The sequence below is a fragment of the Pseudophryne corroboree genome, chromosome 6 (genome assembly GCF_028390025.1).
Source record: "Pseudophryne corroboree isolate aPseCor3 chromosome 6, aPseCor3.hap2, whole genome shotgun sequence".
NCBI classification, from domain to species: Eukaryota; Metazoa; Chordata; class Amphibia; order Anura; family Myobatrachidae; genus Pseudophryne; species Pseudophryne corroboree.
Window position 1 is genome coordinate 223,511,619 of NC_086449.1, and position 27,628 is coordinate 223,539,246.

The following is a 27,628-nucleotide window of genomic DNA, read 5'->3' on the forward strand; positions in this document are numbered from 1 at the left end:
AAATTAGCTTGCAGAAGTGACCAGTTGTGACTTTTTGTGTTCCATGAACAAATTGCAGCATGCAAACATTGACAATACCATGCACATGACCTTCCAGCTGTGAACCTAGTCAGTGTATCTGCATATAGCATATGAGCACTCAACAAATAAATAACAATCAGTGACATGCAACTGAAAATTCCGTCTGCTCTTAGAAATGATAACTGCCACAGTCCAAGAACAAACTGCAAGCTAATTGGCTTTTCAGAAAATAAACCCATGTGTGTGTCTCTGGTAGAGAATTTAAACGTTGTCTTATTGACTGAGCTAGGGATTGACATGAAAGTATCTGTAAAGTGCTAATACCTGTGCTGTATGTTGCTGCTTACTATTCAAAACTAGTTTCAGGGAGATTACAGTTAGTAGTAGAATGTGCAGTGCGAAGCCCTTGAGAGGGTGTGTCATGCTCTGCCCAAAGGTTGTGTTCGCTCCACATATGCACATATCTGTGCTTAAAAGCTTGCTATTAGACATTACTATATAACATTGGTAACAATATATTTTGGGAAATTTTGCAATACAGGTTGAGTATCCCTTACCCAAAATGCAAAATCCCACAGTTTTGGGTCCCCTACTGAGATAACATGTATATTATATATTATGTGTATATATAGCTATATTCTATATATATATATATATATATATATATGTGTCATTATCTCAGTAGGGGACCCAAACATTTGGGATTTTGAATTTTGGATAAGGGATACTCAACCTGTACTCAATTTCTTGTTTGCAATTATTCACTGTTATATTCCTTTTCTTCTCACTTAATACAATATACAGGATAAATGTGATGCCTATGCAGTAAATCCCAAATGCAATTTGCCTGCCTCCATATATTTATTGTCTGTGCTGATGCTATGGCTCAAGGCATACATGTGCACCCCCCCCCCCACACACACACACACACACACACACACTGTCTACTGCTGCCTATCCTGCCAGGGGTCCAACAAGGGGCCAATAACAGTAATCATCAGGGACTCCTGAGCAACTACAAAAGCCACAGTCACTGCAACAAATCACTGTCCCTGCCTCAAAACTTCTTGTGTTGCCCCCCAGGATGCTGAGTTTAGCTTTAGTGAAAAATCCAAATAATCTGTTTTTTTTTATTTATAACCCAGGGCAGCAGGGGATTACATGCTAAAACAGCTGTCTACTGCAGATTGTGGAAGGGTAGGCAACTACTGTATGTGGTGCTCTATAATAAAAATAATACTGTTAGTTATACTAGAACACATTAATTTCAATCTATTTCTCAGTAAATATCCTTATTGCATGGATTCAGTAATAAAACAAAACAAAACAAAAAAAACTTTCATGCACTGTAATGTCATCAGGGTCATTTCTGCATCATAACAGGCAGCACTGTCACACAGTAATTAGCACTGCTGTCTGCAATACTGGGGCAATGGGATCAGTTCCAGGCAGGCTTTAGACAGTGGCTTATTATACCGTGTTATGTCACTTGCTCGTCAATCATATAGCCCGCTTCAACTAATTGTTTGTTCTAAGATATAGCAGAAAAATAAGAACTGGAAAAAGATTATTGAAAATATAAGGAAATTAATTTGTAGTTTACAGGTGCAGCTCCAAAATGAAGCAGTACTGTCAACCATTAAATATACTTTTTTTATTGTCTGTGTGTTAAAACTATGGCCCTCATTCCGAGTTGTTCGCTCGCTAGCCGCTTTTAGCAGCATTGCACACGCTAGGCCGCCGCCCTCTTGGAGTGTATTTTAGTTTAGCAGAATAGCGAACGAAAGATTAGCAGAACTGCTAATAAATAATTCTTTGCCGTTTCTGAGTAGCTCCAGACCTACTCACAGATTGCGATCAGCTCAGTCCGTTTAGTTCCTGGTTTTACGTCACAAACACGCCCTGCGTTCGGCCAGCCACTCCCCCGTTTCTCCAGACACTCCCGCGTTTTTCCCTGACACGCCTGCGTTTTTTAGCACATCCCGGAAAACGCTCAGTTACCACCCAGAAACGCCCCTTTCCTGTCAATCATTCACCGATCAGCAGTGCGACTTAAAAGCGCCGCAGAATCCACAGCAAAACTGCTAAGTTTTTAGTTAAATAATTTAGCGCATGCGCCCTGCATGCCTTGTGCATGCGCAGTTTGCAACAAGTCGCAGCATAGCGAAAATCGGCAACGAGCGAACAACTCGGAATGAGGGCCTATATTGCCAGCAAGAATTTTTACTAACACAATGAAAGACTATTCAGAATCTATAACAACATTTTCCCTAGGAATTACAAAATTAGGATTACAACTTTCACAATAATAATCATTAGTATTATATTTCTATATCTGTTACTGCTGTATCAGCATTTTCTTTTTTCTTTATTGATATTAACTTTTCTGTTACTGACTGGAGGAATTATAACTGCATTGTTGATGCATGGCAGTAAAAAAAAAAAGCTATCGAATCCCCCAGAAGTAACACTCACTGGATTTATGAAAATAAGATTTTAAACCTACCGGTAAATCTTTTTCTCCTAGTCCGTAGAGGATGCTGGGGACTCCGTAAGGACCATGGGGATAGACGGGCTCCGCAGGAGACATGGGCACTAAGAAAGAACTTTAGGTATGGGTGTGCACTGGCTCCTCCCTCTATGCCCCTCCTCCAGACCTCAGTTAGAGAAACTGTGCCCAGAGAAGACGGACAGTACGAGGAAAGGATTTTGTTAATCCAAGGGCAAGATTCATACCAGCCCACACCACTCACACCGTATAACTAGGGTATATACGAACCAGTTAACAGTATGAAACAACACAGCATCAGACCGAGACTGATGAAAACTGTAACATAACCCTTATGTAAGCAAAAACTATATACAAGTCTTGCAGAAGTAGTCCGCACTTGGGACGGGCGCCCAGCATCCTCTACGGACTAGGAGAAAAAGATTTACCGGTAGGTTTAAAATCTTATTTTCTCTTACGTCCGAGAGGATGCTGGGGACTCCGTAAGGACCATGGGGATTATACCAAAGCTCCCAAACGGGTGGGAGAGTGCGGAGGACTCTGCAGCACCGACTGAGCAAACAGGAGATCCTCCTCAGCTAGGGTATCAAACTTGTAGAACTTTGCAAAGGTGTTTGAACCCGACCAAGTAGCAGCTCGGCACAATTGCAATGCCGAGACCCGTCGGGCAGCCACCCAAGAAGAGCCCACCTTCCTAGTGGAATGGGCCTTAATCGATCTTGGTAACGGCAATCCAGCCGTTGAATTAGCCTGCTGAATCGTGTTACAGATCCAGCAAGCAATAGTCTGCTTTGAAGCAGGAGCGCCAACCTTGTTGGCAGCATACAGGACAAACAGCGCCTCTGTTTTCCTGACCCTAGCCGTTCTGGCTACGTACATTTTCAAAGCCCTGACCACATCAAGGGACTCGGAATCCTCCAAGTCTCGCGTAGCCACAGGCACCACAATAGGTTGGTTCATATAAAAAGAGGAAACCACCTTAGGCCAGAATTGAGGACGGGTCCGCAATTCCGCTCTATCCATATGGAAAACCAGATAGGGGCTTTTATGAGACAAAGCCGCCAATTCCGACACTCGCCTAGCCGAAGCCAAGGCTAACAACATGACCACTTTCCAAGTGAGATATTTTAATTCCACTGTTTGAAGTGGTTCAAACCAGTGCGACTTAAGGAAACTCAACACCACGTTAAGGTCCCAAGGCGCCAACGGAGGTACAAAAGGAGGCTGAATATGCAGCACTCCCTTCACAAAAGTCTGTACTTCTGGGAGAGAAGCTAATTCTTTCTAAAAGAAAATGGATAGGGCCGAAATCTGAACCTTAATGGAGCCTAATTTTAGGCCCAAATTCACTCCAGTTTGTAGGAAGTGAAGAAAACGGCCCAGATGGAATTCCTCCGTAGGAGCATTCCTGGCCTCACACCAAGAAACATACTTTCGCCATATACGGTAATAATGTTTAGCTGTCACGTCCTTCCTAGCCTTTAGCAGAGTAGGAATGATCTCCTCCGGAATGCCCTTTTCCGCTAGGATCCGGCATTCAACCGCCATGCCGTCACACGCAGCCGCGGTAAGTTTTGGAACAGACAGGGCCCCTGTTGTAGCAGGTCCTGTCTTAGAGGAAGAGGCCACGGATCTTCCGTGAGCATTTCCTGCAGATACGGATACCAGGCCCTTTGTGGCCAATCTGGAACAATGAGAATTGTCTGTACTCCTCTTTATCTTATTATTCTCAACACCTTGGGGATGAGAGGAAGAGGAGGAAACACATAGACCTACTGGAACACCCAAGGTGTCACTAGGGCGTCCACTGCCAACGCCTGAGGGTCTCTTGACCTGGCACAATACTTCTGTAGTTTTTTGATTAGGTGGGACGCCATCATGTCTATCTGGGGCAGGCCCCACTGACTTGCAATCTGTGCGAAGACTTCCTGATGAAGTCCCCACTCTCCTGGATGTAGATCGTGTCTGCTGAAGAAGTCTGCTTCCCAGTTTTCCACTCCCGGAATGAACACTGCTGACAGTGCGCCTACATGATTTTCCGCCCAGCGAAGAATCCTGGTGGCTTCCGCCATAGCCACTCTGCTCCTTGTGCCGCCTTGGCGGTTTACATGAGCTACTGCGGTGATGTTGTCTGACTGGATCAGAACCGGTAGGTCGCGAAGCAAAGTCTCCGCTTGATGAAGGGCATTGTATATGGCCCTTAGTTCCAGGATGTTAATGTGGAGACAAGTCTCTTGACTTGACCAAAGACCTTGGAAGTTTCTTCCCTGTGTGACTGCTCCCCAACCTCTGAGGCTCGCGTCCGTGGTCACCAGAACCCAGTCCTGAATGCCGAATCTGCGACCCTCCAGAAGGTGAGCACTCTGCAGCCACCACAGGAGAGATACCCTGGCCCTGGGGGACAGGGTGATCAACTGATGAATCTGTAGATGTGACCCGGACCACTTGTCCAGTAGGTCCCATTGGAAGGTCCTCGCATGGAACCTGCCGAAAGGAATGGCCTCGTAAGATGCCACCATCTTTCCCAGGACTCGAGTGCAGCGATGCACCAACACCTGTTTTGGCTTCAATAGGTCCCTGACCAGAGTCATGAGTTCCTGGGCCTTTTCTATCGGAAGATAAACCCTTTTCTGGTCCGTATCCAGAATCATGCCTAAGAAGGTCAAACGGGTCGTAGGAACTAATTGTGACTTCGGGATATTGAGAATCCAGCCGTGTTGCTGTAACACATTCAGTGAAAGTGACACGCTGTTCAACAATGGCTCTCGTGATCTCGCTTTTATTAGGAGATCGTCCAAGTATGGGATAATTGTGACCCCCTGCTTGCGCAGGAGCACCATCATTTCCGCCATTACCTTGGTGAAAATCCTCGGGGCCGTGGAAAGTCCAAATGGCAACGTCTGAAATTGGTAATGACAATCCTGTACCGCAAATCTCAGGTACGCCTGATGAGGTGGATATATGGGAACATGAAGGTATGCATCCTTTATGTCCAGGGACACCATAAAATCCCCCCGTTCTAGGCTGGCGATGACCGCTCTGAGCGATTCCATCTTGAACTTGAACCTTTTCAAGTATAGGTTCAAGGATTTTAAATTTAAAATGGGTCTGACCGAACCGTCCGGTTTCGGGACTACAAATAGGGTTGAGTAATACCCCCTCCCTTGTTGAAGCAGGGGAACTTTGATCACCACCTGTTGAAGACACAATTTTTGAATTGCATTTAAGACTATCTCCCTTTCTGGGGGAGAAGCTGGTAAGGCCGATTTGAAAAACCGGCGAGGAGGCACCTCTTCGAATTCCAGCTTGTAACCCTGGGAAACAATCTCTATTGCCCAGGGATCCACCTGTGAGTGAACCCAGATGTGGCTGAAAAGTCGTAGACGTGCCCCACTGGGGCGGACTCCCTCAGCGGAGCCCCAGCGTCATGCGGTGGATTTTGTAGAGGCCAAGGAGGACTTCTGCTCCTGGGAACTAGCTGTGGCTGGCAGCTTTTTCCCTCTGCCCTTACCTCTGGCAAGAAAGGACGATCCTCGTGCTCTCTTGTTTTTATGTGACCGAAAGGACTGCATTTGATAATGTGGCGCTTTCTTAGGCTGTGAGGGAATATAAGGCAAAAATTTTTATTTACCTGCCGTAGCAGTGGGGACCAGGTCCGAGAGACCTTCCCCAAACAATTCCTCACCCCTGTAAGATAAAACCTCCATATGCCTCTTTGAGTCGGCATCACCTGTCCATTGCCGGGTCCATAGGACTCGTCTAGCAGAAATCGACATAGCGTTGACTCTAGAACCCAGTAGGCCAATGTCTCTTTGAGCATCCCTCATATATAAGGCAGCATCTTTAATATGACCCAGGGTTAATAAAATGGTATCCTTATCCAGGGTGAGACAACAAAATTATGAATAGCGCTCCCCAATTGGGATATATATCACCAAAACGTAATGTCCATCAGATTCTTGCAAGGAATAGTGATGACAGTGTTTCACGTTCTGATATCTTCTTACATAGACGTCCAAGATACCTCAAATGAGATCAGAAAAAGACGCCTCTCATAGCGTAAAACAATTTTTTCATTTATTCTAAAACTTTTTAAAATTCATGTAGTAACAATGAACAGGTTATCCACCACCATACAGAGTAACTGCGTACCAGAGTGGGCCTATACAAGGCATATGTTGCACATGGAAGGGTTAATCCCGGGCGTAACTTCTCCACGGTCCAGCTGTTCCGCCTTTCAAGGTTCCACGCCGTATCAGTCTCTGCCTTAATCCACCAACGCGTTTCAACATAGAGTCTTTTTCAAGGTGTACTGGTGGTTGTTAGGCCTTCTATATTTATACTACTACTGTCCAATCACAAGTAGGTGGGCGGTCTTACACTCATTAATACACTTACAATCAACAATTTAACTCAGTTATAAAACCTTTTTGCATTCTCCAGTATCCCCAACATTTACATATCCTTATTACATAAAAATTCACTCTGGATATGCATTTATATGGGTTTTAATTTGTACAAAATTTTCGTTTTACCGGAAATGGTCATTATCATTTCCGGTCCGTCCAGGTTGCTGTCCTCCTCTCATAATTCCTTACAATGTAGTTCCCCTCAATCGAGCTGAACTACATTGCTCCATGCTCACTAAGTCCGGCTGTGTTGGTGGAACGCATCTGCGCTCCACCGGCCACTTCCGGTTTACGCGATGAAGCTCCGGCGCGTGGAACGCATTTGCGTTCCACCGGTCACTTCCGGTTTCCGCAATCGCGTCTTTTACATTGTGTTCTTGTGGGCCGCAAATGCGTTCCAGCTATGCAGGATTCCCACTTCCTGGTGGTGCTATATTATGAATCCCCATCCCTCTGTTTTAAAGTGCATAGTATTAGAATGACATGATTTCTCCCATCGTATATAGGGAGACTGATCTTTAATGGGATATCACATCTAAGAACAATTGATTTATTGCTTATTTATATATCCCATATATTTGCATTACCAGAGAGACCCTTTCCTGTAATCACTGTATGCATATTCCTTATCCCATAATTTACATAATTCAAATATACATAGTCATAAGAAGGTCACCTTTTTTACAAGAATACCATTATTATACTTAAAATTCATTGTATCTATTAGTATTTTAGTACATTCCTCGTTATTTCAAAAACCACTTGAGTTCAAACTCACTATTCAGCCCTCTTGGTTCAAGGGTTTGCATCTCGTATATTAACTTCATTTCTGCCTTTGCTAGAGCAGATTCTGTTCCTTTCACCCTCCAATTGCCTTCAATTTTTCTAATTCCTACCATTCTTTTAATCCCCTTTGTATTACACTCATGTACATCCTTAAAGTGTTTTGAGAGTGTATGATTCTCAAAACCTTTTTTAATATTTCTCAGATGTTCCCCCCATCTTTCTTTTAACATCCTTGAAGTCCGCCCAATATATTCCAATCCACATTCACATTGTATTAAGTAGATGCAGTTTTTGCTTGTGCATGTAATAAAACTTGTTATTTTATATTCCTTTTTTTGTTTAAAATCTAAGGTTATTATTTTACTTTCTTGTTTTGTATGTGTTCTACACACTAAACATGTACCGCATCTATGAAAACCAACTGTTTTAATTCTACCCGTACGTTTTTCAGGTACAGCACTTCTCACGATTTTATTTTTTATGTTGGCAGCTCTTCTATATGTGAATTGTGGTTTTGGCGGAATTATATTCTTAAGTACTGGATCCTGAAGTAATAGGGGCCAGTGTTTGGAAAAAATCTTTTCCACTTGTTTGTACTCATTGTTGAATGTGGAAATAAAGGGTAACACAGGATTTCTCCCACTTTTATTTTCCTTATATACTATGAGATCTTCCTGTGTGGATGCACCTATCTCCGCAATATCCTGATCTATCTGTAATTCTGCATACCCTTTATTAATAAATTTATTTTTTAACTCTCCAACTTGCTGCCTAAAAACACCATCCTCCGTGCAATTTCGTCTTATACGCTGTATTTGGCCTTTTGGAACATTATGTAACCATCTTGGATGGTGATGGCTGCTGGTATGTATATAGGAGTTACTATCTGTTGGTTTGAAATAATTTTTGGTGTGCAGGTTCGTCCCTTTTTTATATATAACCAGATCTAAAAAATCTACTTCTTCCAAATCAATCTTAAAAACTAATTTAATATTCAATTGGTTCTCGTTGAGTTTGGTGCAAAAATTGTCTAGTCCTAATCGATCTCCTCTCCATACAAAAAATATGTCATCTATAAATCTAATCCAACTGATGACATTCTCACTGTGGGTTACATCACCTCCCCATATTTCAGTCTCCTCCCACCATCCCATAAAGAGGTTCGCGTATGAGGGAGCAAAACGTGTCCCCATGGCGGTACCCCGTTTTTGGTTGTAAAATTTACCATTAAACCAAAAAAAATTATTATTTAATATGAATGATATACCTTCTTTTATGAAATTTATCTTATTATTTTCCATGTTGTTTTTCCGAAGAAAGAATTCCACTGCTTCCAATCCTTTCTCGTGTTGTATGATAGTGTATAATGAATTTACATCTGCTGTTACCAGCAGACAGTCTTTGTCAATACTCAATGTTTTAATTTTCTGGATCACCTCCATTGTGTCTTTAACATGTGATTTTAACTTTTTGACTTCTGGCTGTAGAAAATGATCCAGAAAATGCGACAGATTGGAGGTTAGGGAGTCTGTGCCTGATATGATTGGACGGCCAGGGGGGTTATTAATATCTTTATGCACTTTCGGTAGAATGTACATTACTGGTAATACTGGATTGTCTTTAATGATATATTTAGCTTCTTGATCTGTTATTATCCCATTGTTGTGTGATTTCGAAATGAATAGTTTCAAATTGTTCTCTATTCTTTCACTGGGGTTGCCCTTCAAAATACTGTATGTTTCTTGATCACTTAACTGTCTTAAAACCTCATTGTTGTATTTGATGGTATCCATTACAACAACCCCTCCCCCTTTATCTGCTGGTTTAATGGTAATATCTGTATTATTTTCCAATTTCTCTAATGCCAGTTTTTCTTTGGTGGTCAAATTTGGTTTTTTGTCGACCCGGTAAGACAATTTTTCCAAATCTGCACATACCATTTTGTTAAAACTCTCTACTAAGCAACCTCTACTGAAAGTAGGATTAAAAGTGGATTTTGGTCTAAAGGTGTTAAGTTGACTACTTGTATCGATTTTCTGACCCACAAAATACTTTTTGAGTGATAGATTCCGTACATATTTCTGGATATCTATATAAGTCTCAAACTTATTTAATTTATTTTTTGGAGCAAATTTCAGTCCCTTTTTCAGGACTGATGTCTCATCCGTACTTAAAGGGTGTTGACTGAGATTAAATATTTTAATGTCTGGACTATCTTCTGTTATATTTTTGGCTTCTCCTAAATGGTCCTCTCCAACAGATTTTTTTCCCCCTTTACCTCTTTTCCCTCTACGTGTTTTTTTGATCTTTTTATATCTTACCAATTCCTCCTTCTCCCTCTCCTGTCTAAAAAATGTTCCTTACCCAATGCCTCATATCTATTGTAGGTGGGTATGACTTCCCTCTCTCTTGTTTTGTATGGAGTTTGAAAATTCTCCCGAGTCATCCTCTCTTCATTGTAATTATTGTACCTCCCGGGTTGTCTCCAATTCTCCCGATATCTATAATTTTGTCTATTGGTTGTAACCCATGATTTTTTATTATTCCACCTATGATTCTGTTCATTATGGTGTCTAGGGTATTTGTCTCTATTGTGCTCTTTATACTCTCTGTCTCTTTCTCTTTCTGGATGATTTTCGGTCCTCATTCTTGGTGTTTTGTGTCTGTATGTTCTTACTGGAGTGCCATCTCCATAGTCACTCAGAACTTCATCATCTTTTATTTCCCTTACATCCTCTCTATCTTCCTCTATGGTCTCTGCTTTGTCCCTGATGTACTTTTTCTGTTTTCTAAATATGAGCTCTTTTTCTTTAATGACCACTCTTACTTCCATTTCCTTTTCTAACTCATGACATTCTTTTGATTTTCTAAATGGTTCTATCAGTGAAGTTAGATCTGTTATTTCTTTTTCCAATTCTACAAGTGATCTTTTTCTTTCCTTCACTATTAGATTCATTAATGACATGGAACAGGATTGTAGAATGATATCCCATTCTTTACAAAAATCTGCAGTTTCATTGTTAGAAGCGGACTGTTTTTTAATTTTTAGTCCTCTTGGTATGAGCTTCTCTGATATATATTTTTCTAGCGTTACCGCTTCCCACCATACTTTACTCTCTCTAATAAGGACTTTTTCTAATTTTTTCATTATAGTGTCCAGATCTTCATCTGCCAATTCTACTATGTGTGATCTCTGTGATGTATTGGCTGAACTTTCAAAATTGTCAAATAATGACTTGATGAGAATATTTCTATTATCTCTATAACCCAACATCCTGCAGCAGTAAATATTGTGGTAAACGAAAGTTTCAAACAAAGAAATATATCAACTGCGCTGAAATGCAAGGGGTGCAGCTACTCAACAGGTTACCACAAACCTAGAATACATATATGAGACAACAAAATTATGAATAGCGCTCCCCAATTGGGATATATATCACCAAAACGTAATGTCCATCAGATTCTTGCAAGGAATAGTGATGACAGTGTTTCACGTTCTGATATCTTCTTACATAGACGTCCAAGATACCTCAAATGAGATCAGAAAAAGACGCCTCTCATAGCGTAAAACAATTTTTTCATTTATTCTAAAACTTTTTAAAATTCATGTAGTAACAATGAACAGGTTATCCACCACCATACAGAGTAACTGCGTACCAGAGTGGGCCTATACAAGGCATATGTTGCACATGGAAGGGTTAATCCCGGGCGTAACTCCTCCACGGTCCAGCTGTTCCGCCTTTCAAGGTTCCACGCCGTATCAGTCTCTGCCTTAATCCACCAACGCGTTTCAACATAGAGTCTTTTTCAAGGTGTACTGGTGGTTGTTAGGCCTTCTATATTTATACTACTACTGTCCAATCACAAGTAGGTGGGCGGTCTTACACTCATTAATACACTTACAATCAACAATTTAACTCAGTTATAAAACCTTTTTGCATTCTCCAGTATCCCCAACATTTACATATCCTTATTAAATAAAAATTCACTCTGGATATGCATTTATATGGGTTTTAATTTGTACAAAATTTTCGTTTTACCGGAAATGGTCATTATCATTTCCGGTCCGTCCAGGTTGCTGTCCTCCTCTCATAATTCCTTACAATGTAGTTCCCCTCAATCGAGCTGAACTACATTGCTCCATGCTCACTAAGTCCGGCTGTGTTGGTGGAACGCATCTGCGCTCCACCGGCCACTTCCGGTTTACGCGATGAAGCTCCGGCGCGTGGAACGCATTTGCGTTCCACCGGTCACTTCCGGTTTCCGCAATCGCGTCTTTTACATTGTGTTCTTGTGGGCCGCAAATGCGTTCCAGCTATGCAGGATTCCCACTTCTGGTGGTGCTATATTATGAATCCCCATCCCTCTGTTTTAAAGTGCATAGTATTAGAATGACATGATTTCTCCCATCGTATATAGGGAGACTGATCTTTAATGGGATATCACATCTAAGAACAATTGATTTATTGCTTATTTATATATCCCATATATTTGCATTACCAGAGAGACCCTTTCCTGTAATCACTGTATGCATATTCCTTATCCCATAATTTACATAATTCAAATATACATAGTCATAAGAAGGTCACCTTTTTTACAAGAATACCATTATTATACTTAAAATTCATTGTATCTATTAGTATTTTAGTACATTCCTCGTTATTTCAAAAACCACTTGAGTTCAAACTCACTATTCAGCCCTCTTGGTTCAAGGGTTTGCATCTCGTATATTAACTTCATTTCTGCCTTTGCTAGAGCAGATTCTGTTCCTTTCACCCTCCAATTGCCTTCAATTTTTCTAATTCCTACCATTCTTTTAATCCCCTTTGTATTACACTCATGTACATCCTTAAAGTGTTTTGAGAGTGTATGATTCTCAAAACCTTTTTTAATATTTCTCAGATGTTCCCCCCATCTTTCTTTTAACATCCTTGAAGTCCGCCCAATATATTCCAATCCACATTCACATTGTATTAAGTAGATGCAGTTTTTGCTTGTGCATGTAATAAAACTTGTTATTTTATATTCCTTTTTTTGTTTAAAATCTAAGGTTATTATTTTACTTTCTTGTTTTGTATGTGTTCTACACACTAAACATGTACCGCATCTATGAAAACCAACTGTTTTAATTCTACCCGTACGTTTTTCAGGTACAGCACTTCTCACGATTTTATTTTTTATGTTGGCAGCTCTTCTATATGTGAATTGTGGTTTTGGCGGAATTATATTCTTAAGTACTGGATCCTGAAGTAATAGGGGCCAGTGTTTGGAAAAAATCTTTTCCACTTGTTTGTACTCATTGTTGAATGTGGAAATAAAGGGTAACACAGGATTTCTCCCACTTTTATTTTCCTTATATACTATGAGATCTTCCTGTGTGGATGCACCTATCTCCGCAATATCCTGATCTATCTGTAATTCTGCATACCCTTTATTAATAAATTTATTTTTTAACTCTCCAACTTGCTGCCTAAAAACACCATCCTCCGTGCAATTTCGTCTTATACGCTGTATTTGGCCTTTTGGAACATTATGTAACCATCTTGGATGGTGATGGCTGCTGGTATGTATATAGGAGTTACTATCTGTTGGTTTGAAATAATTTTTGGTGTGCAGGTTCGTCCCTTTTTTATATATAACCAGATCTAAAAAATCTTCTTATCCAGGGTATCCAATTCCGCAGATAAGGTATCTGTCCACGCTGCTACAGTGCTACAAACCCAAGCCGACGCTATCGCCGGTCTGAGTAAGGTACCAGAGTGTGTGTAAATGGACTTTAATGTAGCCTCCTGCTTGCGATCAGCAGGATCCCTGAGGGTAGTCGTATCTTGGGATGGCAGTGCTACCTTTTTGGATAAGCGTGTCAACGCTTTGTCTACCCTCTGGGAGGATTCCCACCGTATCCTGTCCTTAGTCGGGAAAGGATATGCCATAAGAATCCTTTTGGGAATCTGCAGTTTCTTGTCCGGAGATTCCCAAGCTTTTTCAAATAACTCGTTCAGCTCATGAGAAGGGGTAAAGGTTACCTCAGGTTTCTTTTCCCTATACATGTGTACCCTCGTGTGATATGCAAAACATCCTTTATTGCAATAATCATATATTGAATACTTTTAGCCAATTTTGGCTGTAACTTTGCATCATCGTAGTCGACACTGGAGTCAGAATCCATGTCGGTATTAGTGTCTACTATTTGGGATAGTGGGCACTTTTGAGACCCCGAGGGTCCCTGTGACATAGGGGCAGGCAGGGCCTGACTCTCTGCATAATTCCTGGACTCAGCTTTGTCCAACCTTTTGTGCAATAAATTTACATTAGCACTTAAAACATTCCACATATCCACCCAGTCAGGTGTCAGTGTTGCCGACGGAGACACCACATTCATTTGCTCCACCTCCTCACTAGGAAAGCCTTCTACCTCAGACATGCCGACACACGTGTACCGACACACCACACACTCAGGGAAGCCTCTTATCTGAAGACAGTTCCCCCACAAAGGCCCTTTGGAGAGACAGAGAGAGAGAGTATGCCAGCACACACCCAGCACTAATGACCCAGGAAAAAACACACTATATGTTTACCCAGGTAGTGCTGTAATTATCTATTTGTGCCAAATTATGTGCCCCCCCCCCCCTTCTTTAAAACCCTCTTTCACCATGTAAGCAGGGGAGAATCCGGGGAGCTTCCTCTCAGCGGTGTGCTGTGGAGAAAATGGCGCTGGTGAGTGCTGAGGAACAAGCTCCGCCCCCTCAGCGGCGGGCTTCGGTCCCACTTAAAAATTCAAAATATGGCGGGGGATCTCTCTTATATACAGTGCCCAGCCTGTATATAAGTTTATTGCCACCTTTGGAGGTCCATATTGCTGCCCAGGGCGCCCCCCCTGCGCCCTGCACCCTTACAGTGACTGCCGTTTGTGTGTGCTGTGTGGGAGCAATGGCGCACAGCACTACCGCTGTACGTTACCTCAGTGAAGATCTGAAGTCTTCTGCCGCCTTTGAAGTCTTCTTTCTTCACATACTCACCCGGCTTCTGTCTTCCGGCTCTGCAAGGAGGACAGCGGCGCGGCTCTGGGACGAACTGCGGGGTGAGACCTGCGTTCCGTTCCCTCTGGAGCTAATGGTGTTCAGTAGCCCTAGAAACAGAGCCTAACATTAAAGTAGGTCTGTTTCTCTCCCCTCAGTCCCACGATGCAGGGAGTCTGTTGCCAGCAGGCTCCCTGAAAATAAAAAACCTAACAAATACTTTCTTTTCAGGAAAACTCAGGAGAGCACCCTGTAATGCACCCAGTCTCCTCTGGGCACAGTAATAAACTGAGGTCTGGAGGAGGGGCATAGAGGGAGGAGCCAGTGCACACCCATACCCAAAGTTCTTTCTTAGTGCCCATGTCTCCTGCGGAGCCCGTCTATCCCCATGGTCCTTACGGAGTCCCTAGCATCCTTTAGGACGTAAGAGAAAATAGTTTTATATTTTAATACACATTATGCAACATTGTTTATGAAAGGGTAGGGGTTCTTATAATGTTGTAATGGAAAAACAAAACACAAAAAAAACAGGTCCCTGATATTGACTTAAGCCCTGTACACACTGAGCAACTATGCCTAATGTGTGGTGAGTGCCAGGGTGCTGGGGTCAATACTGTCCTGGGCCCAGCCTCTCTGACAGAGAAGAGAGGGCCCAGGCTGCTCTGTCCCCATACATCCGCCGACATATGCATCGCTCTGTTGAAAATGTACATTCCAAGATGTCCGCCACCTTAGAGGACACACCTCTAGTATCTTTAATATCCGTCTCCTCTGAGGAGGCGGCAATTTTGGGAGGGATATTCTCATTAGAGCGATGCGGGTGGTGGTGGATGTACGGGGATGGACAGCGGCATGAGCAGACCCGCAGCGGCAGTGGCGGTCAGGGATGGAGGGGAATCCCCTGACAAAGAGCAGAACTCCTGACAATGAGCAGGTATTGGCATAATTTCTCTGTGGGGCATACTATGATGCCAGGAGCATTAATATGGGGCATGATATGGTGTCAGAGGCATTGCTATGGGGGGAATAATATGGTGGCAGGGGCATAACATGATGTCAGGGGCATTACTGTGTGGGGTATAATATGGTGAAAGAGGCAATACTGTAAGGGCATAATACGGTGTCGGGGGCATTACTGTGGGGACTTAATATGGCGTTTCTTTGTATTGTATGTGGATATTAATTTTTTTTAAATATATATATACATGTAATTTTTTTACTGGGGATTGGGGTTCTGCCTAGTTTGTCAGTCCCGGGCCCCACAATTTCTGAGAACATGCAGCTCAATGATATAGTCAAAATTGAGATGCATGTCTGATAGACCATAGATGAGCGTGAACGACCCACAAGTGCGCGTATCATTCATGCATACACACTAGACGATATGAATATGTTCACAACGTCCAGTGTTGGCACCCAGTGTGTATGGGGCCTAACTGTAAAATCTGTTCCATGCTTATAGGCAGATTCAATTAGTGGCTAAAGCTCTGAGCTATTCTACTGACTGGAGTGGCAAGACACAGTGGGTGCACTTACTTTTATGCAGATTTTTACTTGGAGCCTCAAGAGTTGCGAGCAAAAATCCACATTAAATGCACCCTCTGGGGCTTACAACATGGGTTAATTCATAGATAACAGGTATTTATCCATGAATCTATGGGTTCACAAACATTACCCATGGGTTAACTGCGTGGTGAAATTCACTAATAATTGAATAGCTCCAGGCATTAAACCTGGAGCTTTAGCAGCGTGGTAAACGTCATGGCTAATTGGATCTGCCCCTTAATGTCAGGTTACATATATGGTAAATAGTATACTTATACAGTAGCAACCTACAGTATTCTAAGTCGATCTGTTAACTAAAGCTCATCAGGAAAAGTAAGGGAAAATATTGAAGTCTTAAGGGAAAAGCGGACGTTATGGAAGTCCTATAGAATGTTAGGGATACAGTTTGAATGTAATATTTAAAAATCGAGTCCAGAGTGCTTAAAATACTTCAAAATACGCGGGCTGAATCAGAGCTGGGAGCACAGGAAATGCAAATTTACAAATTTGCACCATGACAAAACCATGTTGCCCCTCAGGTGGGTCACATTTAAAATGTGCCAAGAGATTTAGATTTGGGAGGGGTGTGTCTGGATTGAACTCTAAATTGCAGTGTAAAAATAAAGCTGTCAAGTATTCTTGGTCTATGTGGAAAAGCAGCCAGTATGTACCCAGCATCGAACAAATCGTCTGCCGATTGTACAGGTGTGTATGCAGTGCCAATGCAGGAGTGTTAGCCGATAAACCGCTTATATAACTCCTGTAATGGCCAGGACCGGTCTTATGTACTGCACATGCGACCTCTCGATCCCCATACAAGAGCCGTTACAGTACCTCAATGCTACTACCGCCGCCTCACAGGCTTAACAGCAGTGTAGGCCCCTGGGCACAGCAATCCACTGGGCCCCTTACCCATCCTCCAGTGGTAGGGGTGGGGGGTGCTATGAGTGGCAGCTTTGATGTCCCGCGGGCGGTAGGGGGTGTTCTATATTCCGCTCAGCATGTAGGACCTGGAGCAGTCATTTCTGCTAATTACTCCTTTACTGCACAGATGGGGCTAAACTGTAGAAGATATTGGGCTGAATGAAGAAGCCCTGGTACATGACTTCCAGGGTAATAGGAGGTGTTAAATACGTAGGGGAGGGGTGGATAGTGGAGTGTGCTTAATATTTATCTTTTCCGGTGGTAGGGCAGCTCACTTAACTGCTGATATCTCAAGTTCCTGAAAATATATTTTTTAGCTTTGAATGGGATAAAAAACTAGAGTCCCACCTTTCAGAAGGTTCTGAGGACTTGGGTATCAGAGTTCAGGAGCTAGAGCAATTCACCAATGAAAATCTAAAACTGCATATTAGGCGTGTGGAGCTGGAGCAGGGACCGGCTGCTGGAAGGCTGATATCTCTAGTTCTGGGCATAGTAGAGACAAGCTGCCAGTGACAATCGAAAGGGGAGAGTCCCAGCTTTTGGATTATACAGATAAACTCTAAAGGGGGGTACTCACGGAGCGATATTCTAAGCAATCTGACTAGATTGCTTAGAATTTCAGCATGATCGCTCCATGTGTAGCCCCCTCAGCGATAGCGATGCGCGGCCCCGCACATCACTATCGCTGCTGCTAGATTGGCCTGCATGCAGGCCAATCTAGTGGGTCACTCACTTCACCCGCTGGGTGAAGTGAGCGGCCCCCCGTCTCCCCCCGCACGCTCAGCACAGATCGCGCTGTTCTGAGCGGCAGGAGAGATGTGTGCTGAGCGGTTCGCTCAGCACACATCTCTCCTGCATTGACCCGTCTATATGGGCCTTAAGTCAGACAGAACCAGAGATATCTGGCTGGGAAGAGCAATTAACAGGCTTGGATGGGGACCACTGCTTTCAAGTCGGATATCCCCGGTTCCCCAGGGAACTGGTACCCCTGGAAAGAAGGGACCCTCAGCTATCAGCCTAGGGCCCTTACACTCCTGGCCCCCTTGGGCAAGAGCCCATTGAGCCCATACGAAAAGACGGCCCTGCTCACAGGGCTTCGCATCCGGATTCATACCGCTTGGCTGATCTGGAGTGTTTAACCCAATCAATCAGGTATCGAATATGTGTGTACCCAGCTTAAGTCTGTGCTATCAAAGCTGTTTATTTATTAACAGTTTCTTATATGGCCAGCATATTCCAATTACAATTGGAACAACAGTAATTGAACGAAACTGGGTAATAATAGACAGACCTAGACGTAGGAAGGCCCTGCTCGCAAGCTTACAATCTTTAGGGAGATATTCCCTGCACAGGTACTGTTTGAGCTAATTAGCTGGGTCATGGATGAGCATTACCTGGAGACGGCCTAGGGAAATGGTAAATCAACTCTTATCAATCCTGGCTAGTATCATTCAGCAGCCCTGATGACATGTCACTAATAAATTATGGCTATAGAGGTTTTGTATTGCTGCAATAAGCTGTGCTACAAAACCTGCCCTAATGCCTGTTTTTATTAAACAGGCCAGTTTACATTAGAATGATAGACCCTCTTGAAAATATGGAAATGTTTGTTTATTCACGGATTCAACGGCAAAAAGAAGAATGGAAAAACACACACTGGAAATATAAAGATAACACAATTCAATTGAAAATATTTCCATTTATCTGCCTGTTGCCTTCAAAACTTTCTGATACGATTTAAAATGAGTTGCAGTGAGGAACTCAGGCAGGTAGAGAATTGGGCTGAGTGATAACTATTCCTACTGAGGCAAGCATCACAAATTAGGGCCGCAGCAGATTAATAGCAGCCTCACAGCCAAAACAAATGAACAGAAAAAAAAAATCCCATTTACAAACCTATTAGATTTGCTATGTAAGCTTTCCACAGCTGATCTGATTGTGCCTCTCCCTCCAGAGCCCCTGCAAGAAAAAAAGGAAATGCATTATTTATCAAATTCTGTTACTGTCTGTAAGCTTTGCTTTAACAATCAAATGATCCCTTATAGAGAGCTTTGAAGTTCCCTTGCTGCTGCGAGTCCAAAACCTGGTTTATAATACCCATTCTTAGGCATTGGAGACTGTTACATGCTTTATTGTTTGGAGATAAACTGTTACTACATCAGATCCCCATCAAGGAAGACAATGAATTATTAGGGGTGCATTACTTCACCTGTCATCTCATGCAATGGGGGTCCTGATAAAATGGTCAGTGGCATTTGACATGAAACAATAAAACAGCAATGCTGTGCAATGGCACAAAAACTCTGCATTTATTGAAAAGAAAATAATAACTGAATGGAAATAAGTAATTATTACAATTTCCCTTTGTTACAGAGTCTGGATTAAGCCCTTCTTTTATTTTAGCATTCAGTAAGTGTTATTTTCTAACATTACTCAAAGGTTCAAACATGCACGTAACCATGGCAACAGCCACCAGAGATTTGCTTTGAATGGGGGTCAGAAAAGGTGCAAAACTGCTGTCCCTTAGTGCATGCAGCATTATATGACGTCAGGCACCTATTTTTGTGGCATTGCATGCTAGAAGATGCTTCATATTCTCACAGGACGAGGTGGCTGCTGAAATATAAAATATGAGATTTAAGGAGCTTAGAAAAAAATATATTTGTTTACTGTGTCCATGGAGGTGACAAAGATGATGCCTCGTCCTCTACTTTCCACCCTGAGTCCAGACTGGAAAGTGCATTCCGAGACACACTGCTACCAATGTAAAATATGTTTATTTAAGATATAAAAGCTCTGCTGAGTAATGAGTATTATCAAGGAAACAAGGAAAATGTAAAAGAATAAAGGGGGTAAACTTAATGGGATAACAGGCTGTACTTTTATCAGGTGCAATTCAAGCCAAGCAAATCTGTTTGCAGCAGCACAAAACACAAAAAGCGCAAAATATATAAATAAGTGTCCATTAATGCTAAAATGAGCAGTGGGTATGCATTCTTTCAGTGTGTCATGATCTTGCAATAGACGGAGAAAAGCTAATTGATGATTAGTTGCTATGGATTCATGCATATTTCCACCTTTTAAGAAACAGTCATTTAAATGTTACGAGGTTAACCCATAAAAATACAGCATTTATTTGTGAGGTCATAATGCAAGGTCTCAGGATAACTAATTGAGAAACTGTCTAACCACCTATGGAGTGTCAATTGTCTTCAGCAGAGAGATGATGGGGGTCATTCCGAGTTGTTCGCTCGGTAAATTTCTTCGCATCGCAGCGATTTTCCGCTTAGTGCACATGCGCAATGTTCGCACTGCGACTGCGCCAAGTAAATTTGCTATGCAGTTAGGAATTTTACGCACGGCTTTTTCTTCGTTCTGGTGATCGTAATGTGATTGACAGGAAGTGGGTGTTTCTGGGCGGAAACAGGCCGTTTTATGGGTGTGTGCGAAAAAACGCTACCGTTTCTGGGAAAAACGCGGGAGTGGCTGGAGAAACGGAGGAGTGTCTGGGCGAACGCTGGGTGTGTTTGTGACGTCAAACCAGGAACGACAAGCACTGAACTGATCGCACTGGCAGAGTAAGTCTCGAGCTACTCAGAAACTGCACAGAGATGTCTTTTCGCAATATTGCAAATCTTTCGTTCGCAATTTTAAGAAGCGAAGATTCACTCCCAGTAGGCGGCGGCTTAGCTTGTGTAAAGCTGCTAAAAGCAACTTGCGAGCGAACAACTCGGAATGAGGGCCGATATTAATGTTTTTAATGATCTAATATTTAAAAAAAATCATAATGATCAGAGGTTTATTTCCATTATAGAATAAAAAAAAAACTATAATGTGCTTCTTAAGTTGCTCACACTTGCAGATCTAATCTCCAGGTCATACTTGCCTACTTTTGAAAAGTAGTTCCAGGGAGATTATAGCTGGTAGTCGCGCAGTGCAACAGTGAAGGGGGGGGGGGGGGGGGGGGCTGTCATGCTCTGCCCAAAGGGTGTGCCTAAATCCTCTAATGTATGTATCTATTGCCACTCAGGGGGTGTCCAGCAGTGGAAGGTGAAAACTATAGTACTAAGATGAAGACATGACTGCTGCCACGTGATAGATATGCTGGGATCTTGAGTATTTATCATACAGCGCTTCCCATACAGTGTTCAGCATACACCTCTAATACCCATACAGTGCTCAGCATACATCCCCCGTGCCCATACAGTGCCCAGCATACACCCACCACATCCATACAGTGTCCAGCATACACTCCCAATACCGATACATTGCTTAACATAAACCCTCCCATACCCATAAAGTGCCAGCATATACTCCTCAACCTCAATACCCATCCAGTGCCGAGCATACACCCCCATATCCATACCATAGACCCCCTCATACTCATACAGTGTCCAGCATACACCCCCATAACCACACAGTGTCCAGCATACAACCCCCATACCCATACAGCATACCCTCCAACATTTTACACATAAAAAGCGTACAAATTAGAAAATGGGCATGGCCATGGTTTAAAGGGGCGCAGTCACACCCCTTTTTCTATACTTTCAATGGAAGTTTGGAGAGCCAAAAATCGGTACAGACCATATAAAAAAAGGTACTGTACCTGCTAAAAAGGTACAGTTGAAGGTTATGATACAGTGCGGGAAGATAGATTGCTGGGAGGGGCTGGGAAAGACCCGGCGGTCTTGGTGCACGTTGGCACCAATGACAAAGTTAGCGGAAGGTGAGATGTCCTTAAGAAAGACTATAGGGACTTAGGAAAGAAACTGAAGGCAAGGACATCTAAGGTAATATTCTTGGAACTATTACCCGTGCCACGCGCTAGTCCAGGGAGGCAGAGGGAGATTAGGGAGGTAAATGTGTGGCTTAGGGATTGGTGCAGGAAAGAGGGGTTTGTGTTCCTGGAACACTGGGCGGACTTCTCAGTCAGGCGCCATCTCTTTTATCGTGACGGATTGCACCTGACTGAGGAGGGGGCAGCGGTGCTGGGGGGAAGGATGGTTAGAAGGTTGGAGGAGATTTTAAACTAGGAGCCTGGGGGGAGGGTTTAGCTAGAAACTACGGGTCATGCAGTGAGAATAGTGGGGATGGCGGTAGTAAACGAAATGGGGGAGAAGTTGGGGGGAGGGTAAGAGCAGGCGGTAAGGTTACTAACATGGGTACTAAAAGAGATGTTACCAAAGCACTAACCAATGACGATTACAGGTCATTATTGCTACATAAGGTGAAAGATGTCCCTAACGCAAGGGAAAATACTTATCTTAGTTGTATGTATGTAAACGCCAGAAGCATTACTGGTAAAAAGGGTGAACTAGAAATACTTGCAGCAAGCAAACAGTATGATATTATAGGCATTACTGAAACTTGGTGGGACGAATCTCATGATTGGACAGTCAATCTAGAGGGCTATACACTGTTTAGGAGAGACAGACTAAATAAAAAGGGTGCAGGGGTGTGTCTTTAAGTAAAGCCTTTTTTAAAACCTTATATACGGGAAGATATTCAGGAGGTGACTGTAGACACTGTCGAGACATTATGGGTAGAAATTGCATGCGGGGAAAAAGGAATAAAAAAGTTAGTATTGGGTGTATGCTATAGGCTGCCTGGTATCAACGCATCTGATGAGGAATTGTTACTAAAGCAAATTGAAAGAGCAGCAGGAGTAGGAGACATAGTAGTGATGAGAGATTTTAACTATCCAGAGATAAACTGGAAAAACGATTCATGTGATACTGCTAGGGGCAATATGTTTTTAAACACACTTAATGATAACTACTTAGTTCAACTAATTGAGGAACCAACTAGGTACAATGCAATCTTAGACCTGGTATTAACAAACAATGGGAGAGCTCTCATCTCATTCAGGTTATTCCCATGTTAGCTGTATGGCAGTGGCAGAGCAGTGGGGAATCTGGGACTTTTAACTAACTTTCTGGGGCAACAGGAGACTAAACCCTGAACCGGGTGTCTCCCGCAAGATGCTCCAGGTACTCTTTGCTGCTGAATAGGTGAATACACCTGATACAGTTTAGTGGATCATAGGGAACTCGAGTTCCACACCATTACTTGCTTATTAGACTTATTCCCCATTTACACCAATCTTTTGACTCAGATTATTGCCGGATTAAGTATAAAAGGGTTAATCCGGGTCTATTTACTAGAGATGAGCGCCTGAAATTTTTCGGGTTTTGTGTTTTGGTTTTGGGTTCGGTTCTGCGGCCGTGTTTTGGGTTCGAACGCGTTTTGGCAAAACCTCACCGAATTATTTTTGTCGGATTCGGGTGTGTTTTGGATTCGGGTGTTTTTTTCCAAAAACACTAAAAAACAGCTTAAATCATAGAATTTGGGGGTCATTTTGATCCCAAAGTATTATTAACCTCAAAAACCATAATTTACACTCATTTTCAGTCTATTCTGAATACCTCACACCTCACAATATTATTTTTAGTCCTAAAATTTGCACGAGGTCGCTGTGTGAGTAAGATAAGCGACCCTAGTGGCCGACACAAACACCGGGCCCATCTAGGAGTGGCACTGCAGTGTCACGCAGGATGTCCCTTCCAAAAAACCCTCCCCAAACAGCACATGACGCAAAGAAAAAAAGAGGCGCAATGAGGTAGCTGTGTGAGTAAGATTAGCGACCCTAGTGGCCGACACAAACACCGGGCCCATCTAGGAGTGGCACTGCAGTGTCACGCAGGATGGCCCTTCCAAAAAACCCTCCCCAAACAGCACATGACGCAAAGAAAAAAAGAGGCGCAATGAGGTAGCTGACTGTGTGAGTAAGATTAGCGACCCTAGTGGCCGACACAAACACCGGGCACATCTAGGAGTGGCACTGCAGTGTCACGCAGGATGTCCCTTCCAAAAAACCCTCCCCAAACAGCACATGACGCAAAGAAAAAAAGAGGCGCAATGAGGTAGCTGTGTGAGTAAGATTAGCGACCCTAGTGGCCGACACAAACACCGGGCACATCTAGGAGTGGCACTGCAGTGTCACGCAGGATGTCCCTTCCAAAAAACCCTCCCCAAACAGCACATGACGCAAAGAAAAAAAGAGGCGCAATGAGGTAGCTGTGTGAGTAAGATTAGCGACCCTAGTGGCCGACACAAACACCGGGCCCATCTAGGAGTGGCACTGCAGTGTCACGCAGGATGTCCCTTCCAAAAAACCCTCCCCAATCAGCACATGATGCAAAGAAAAAGAAAAGAAAAAAGAGGTGCAAGATGGAATTATCCTTGGGCCCTCCCACCCACCCTTATGTTGTATAAACAAAACAGGACATGCACACTTTAACCAACCCATCATTTCAGTGACAGGGTCTGCCACACGACTGTGACTGATATGACGGGTTGGTTTGGACCCCCCCCAAAAAAGAAGCAATTAATCTCTCCTTGCACAAACTGGCTCTACAGAGGCAAGATGTCCACCTCATCTTCACCCTCCGATATATCACCGTGTACATCCCCCTCCTCACAGATTATCAATTCGTCCCCACTGGAATCCACCATCTCAGCTCCCTGTGTACTTTGTGGAGGCAATTGCTGCTGGTCAATGTCTCCGCGGAGGAATTGATTATAATTCATTTTAATGAACATCATCTTCTCCACATTTTCTGGATGTAACCTCGTACGCCGATTGCTGACAAGGTGAGCGGCGGCACTAAACACTCTTTCGGAGTACACACTTGTGGGAGGGCAACTTAGGTAGAATAAAGCCAGTTTGTGCAAGGGCCTCCAAATTGCCTCTTTTTCCTGCCAGTATAAGTACGGACTGTGTGACGTGCCTACTTGGATGCGGTCACTCATATAATCCTCCACCATTCTATCAATGTTGAGAGAATCATATGCAGTGACAGTAGACGACATGTCCGTAATCGTTGTCAGGTCCTTCAGTCCGGACCAGATGTCAGCATCAGCAGTCGCTCCAGACTGCCCTGCATCACCGCCAGCGGGTGGGCTCGGAATTCTGAGCCTTTTCCTCGCACCCCCAGTTGCGGGAGAATGTGAAGGAGGAGATGTTGACAGGTCGCGTTCCGCTTGACTTGACAATTTTGTCACCAGCAGGTCTTTCAACCCCAGCAGACCTGTGTCTGCCGGAAAGAGAGATCCAAGGTAGGCTTTAAATCTAGGATCGAGCACGGTGGCCAAAATGTAGTGCTCTGATTTCAACAGATTGACCACCCGTGAATCCTTGTTAAGCGAATTAAGGGCTGCATCCACAAGTCCCACATGCCTAGCGGAATCGCTCCGTGTTAGCTCCTTCTTCAATGCCTCCAGCTTCTTCTGCAAAAGCCTGATGAGGGGAATGACCTGACTCAGGCTGGCAGTGTCTGAACTGACTTCACGTGTGGCAAGTTCAAAGGGCATCAGAACCTTGCACAACGTTGAAATCATTCTCCACTGCACTTGAGACAGGTGCATTCCATCTCCTATATCGTGCTCAATTGTATAGGCTTGAATGGCCTTTTGCTGCTCCTCCAACCTCTGAAGCATATAGAGGGTTGAATTCCACCTCGTTACCACTTCTTGCTTCAGATGATGGCAGGGCAGGTTCAGTAGTTTTTGGTGGTGCTCCAGTCTTCTGTACGTGGTGCCTGTACGCCGAAAGTGTCCCGCAATTTTTCTGGCCACCGACAGCATCTCTTGCACGCCCCTGTCGTTTTTTAAAAAATTCTGCACCACCAAATTCAAGGTATGTGCAAAACATGGGACGTGCTGGAATTTGCCCATATTTAATGCACACACAATATTGCTGGCGTTGTCCGATGCCACAAATCCACAGGAGAGTCCAATTGGGGTAAGCCATTCCGCGATGATCTTCCTCAGTTGCCGTAAGAGGTTTTCAGCTGTGTGCGTATTCTGGAAAGCGGTGATACAAAGCGTAGCCTGCCTAGGAAAGAGTTGGCGTTTGCGAGATGCTGCTACTGGTGCCGCCGCTGCTGTTCTTGCGGCGGGAGTCCATACATCTACCCAGTGGGCTGTCACAGTCATATAGTCCTGACCCTGCCCTGCTCCACTTGTCCACATGTCCGTGGTTAAGTGGACATTGGGTACAACTGCATTTTTTAGGACACTGGTGAGTCTTTTTCTGACGTCCGTGTACATTCTCGGTATCGCCTGCCTAGAGAAGTGGAACCTAGATGGTATTTGGTAACGGGGGCACACTGCCTCAATAAATTGTCTAGTTCCCTGTGAACTAACGGCGGATACCGGACGCACGTCTAACACCAACATAGTTGTCAAGGACTCAGTTATCCGCTTTGCAGTAGGATGACTGCTGTGATATTTCATCTTCCTCGCAAAGGACTGTTGAACAGTCAATTGCTTACTGGAAGTAGTACAAGTGGGCTTACGACTTCCCCTCTGGGATGACCATCGACTCCCAGCGGCAACAACAGCAGCGCCAGCAGCAGTAGGCGTTACACGCAAGGATGCATCGGAGGAATCCCAGGCAGGAGAGGACTCGTCAGACTTGCCAGTGACATGGCCTGCAGGACTATTGGCATTCCTGGGGAAGGAGGAAATTGACACTGAGGGAGTTGGTGGGGTGGTTTGCGTGAGCTTGGTTACAAGAGGAAGGGATTTACTGGTCAGTGGACTGCTTCCGCTGTCACCCAAAGTTTTTGAACTTGTCACTGACTTATTATGAATGCGCTGCAGGTGACGTATAAGGGAGGATGTTCCGAGGTGGTTAACGTCCTTACCCCTACTTATTACAGCTTGACAAAGGGAACACACGGCTTGACACCTGTTGTCCGCATTTCTGGTGAAATACCTCCACACCGAAGAGCTGATTTTTTTGGTATTTTCACCTGGCATGTCAACGGCCATATTCCTCCCACGGACAACAGGTGTCTCCCCGGGTGCCTGACTTAAACAAACCACCTCACCATCAGAATCCTCCTGGTCAATTTCCTCCCCAGCGCCAGCAACACCCATATCCTCCTCATCCTGGTGTACTTCAACACTGACATCTTCAATCTGACTATCAGGAACTGGACTGCGGGTGCTCCTTCCAGCACTTGCAGGGGGCGTGCAAATGGTGGAAGGCGCATGCTCTTCACGTCCAGTGTTGGGAAGGTCAGGCATCGCAACCGACACAATTGGACTCTCCTTGTGGATTTGGGATTTCAAAGAACGCACAGTTCTTTGCGGTGCTTTTGCCAGCTTGAGTCTTTTCATTTTTCTAGCGAGAGGCTGAGTGCTTCCATCCTCATGTGAAGCTGAACCACTAGCCATGAACATAGGCCAGGGCCTCAGCCGTTCCTTGCCACTCCGTGTGGTAAATGGCATATTGGCAAGTTTACGCTTCTCCTCCGACAATTTTATTTTAGGTTTTGGAGTCCTTTTTTTTCTGATATTTGGTGTTTTGGATTTGACATGCTCTGTACTATGACATTGGGCAT

At 43.7% G+C, this 27,628-nt stretch overlaps 1 protein-coding gene across 1 annotated transcript in view; it reads right to left on the minus strand.

The window, feature by feature from the left end:
• The window catches only part of ST8SIA2 (ST8 alpha-N-acetyl-neuraminide alpha-2,8-sialyltransferase 2), a 386,354-nt gene that overhangs the window by 186,161 nt on the left and 172,565 nt on the right, over positions 1-27,628 (minus strand). The window contains exon 2 of the mRNA XM_063925734.1: positions 19,110-19,172. Within this exon, the coding sequence (XP_063781804.1) occupies positions 19,110-19,172 (63 nt within the window). The remainder of the gene's footprint in view (positions 1-19,109; positions 19,173-27,628) is intronic.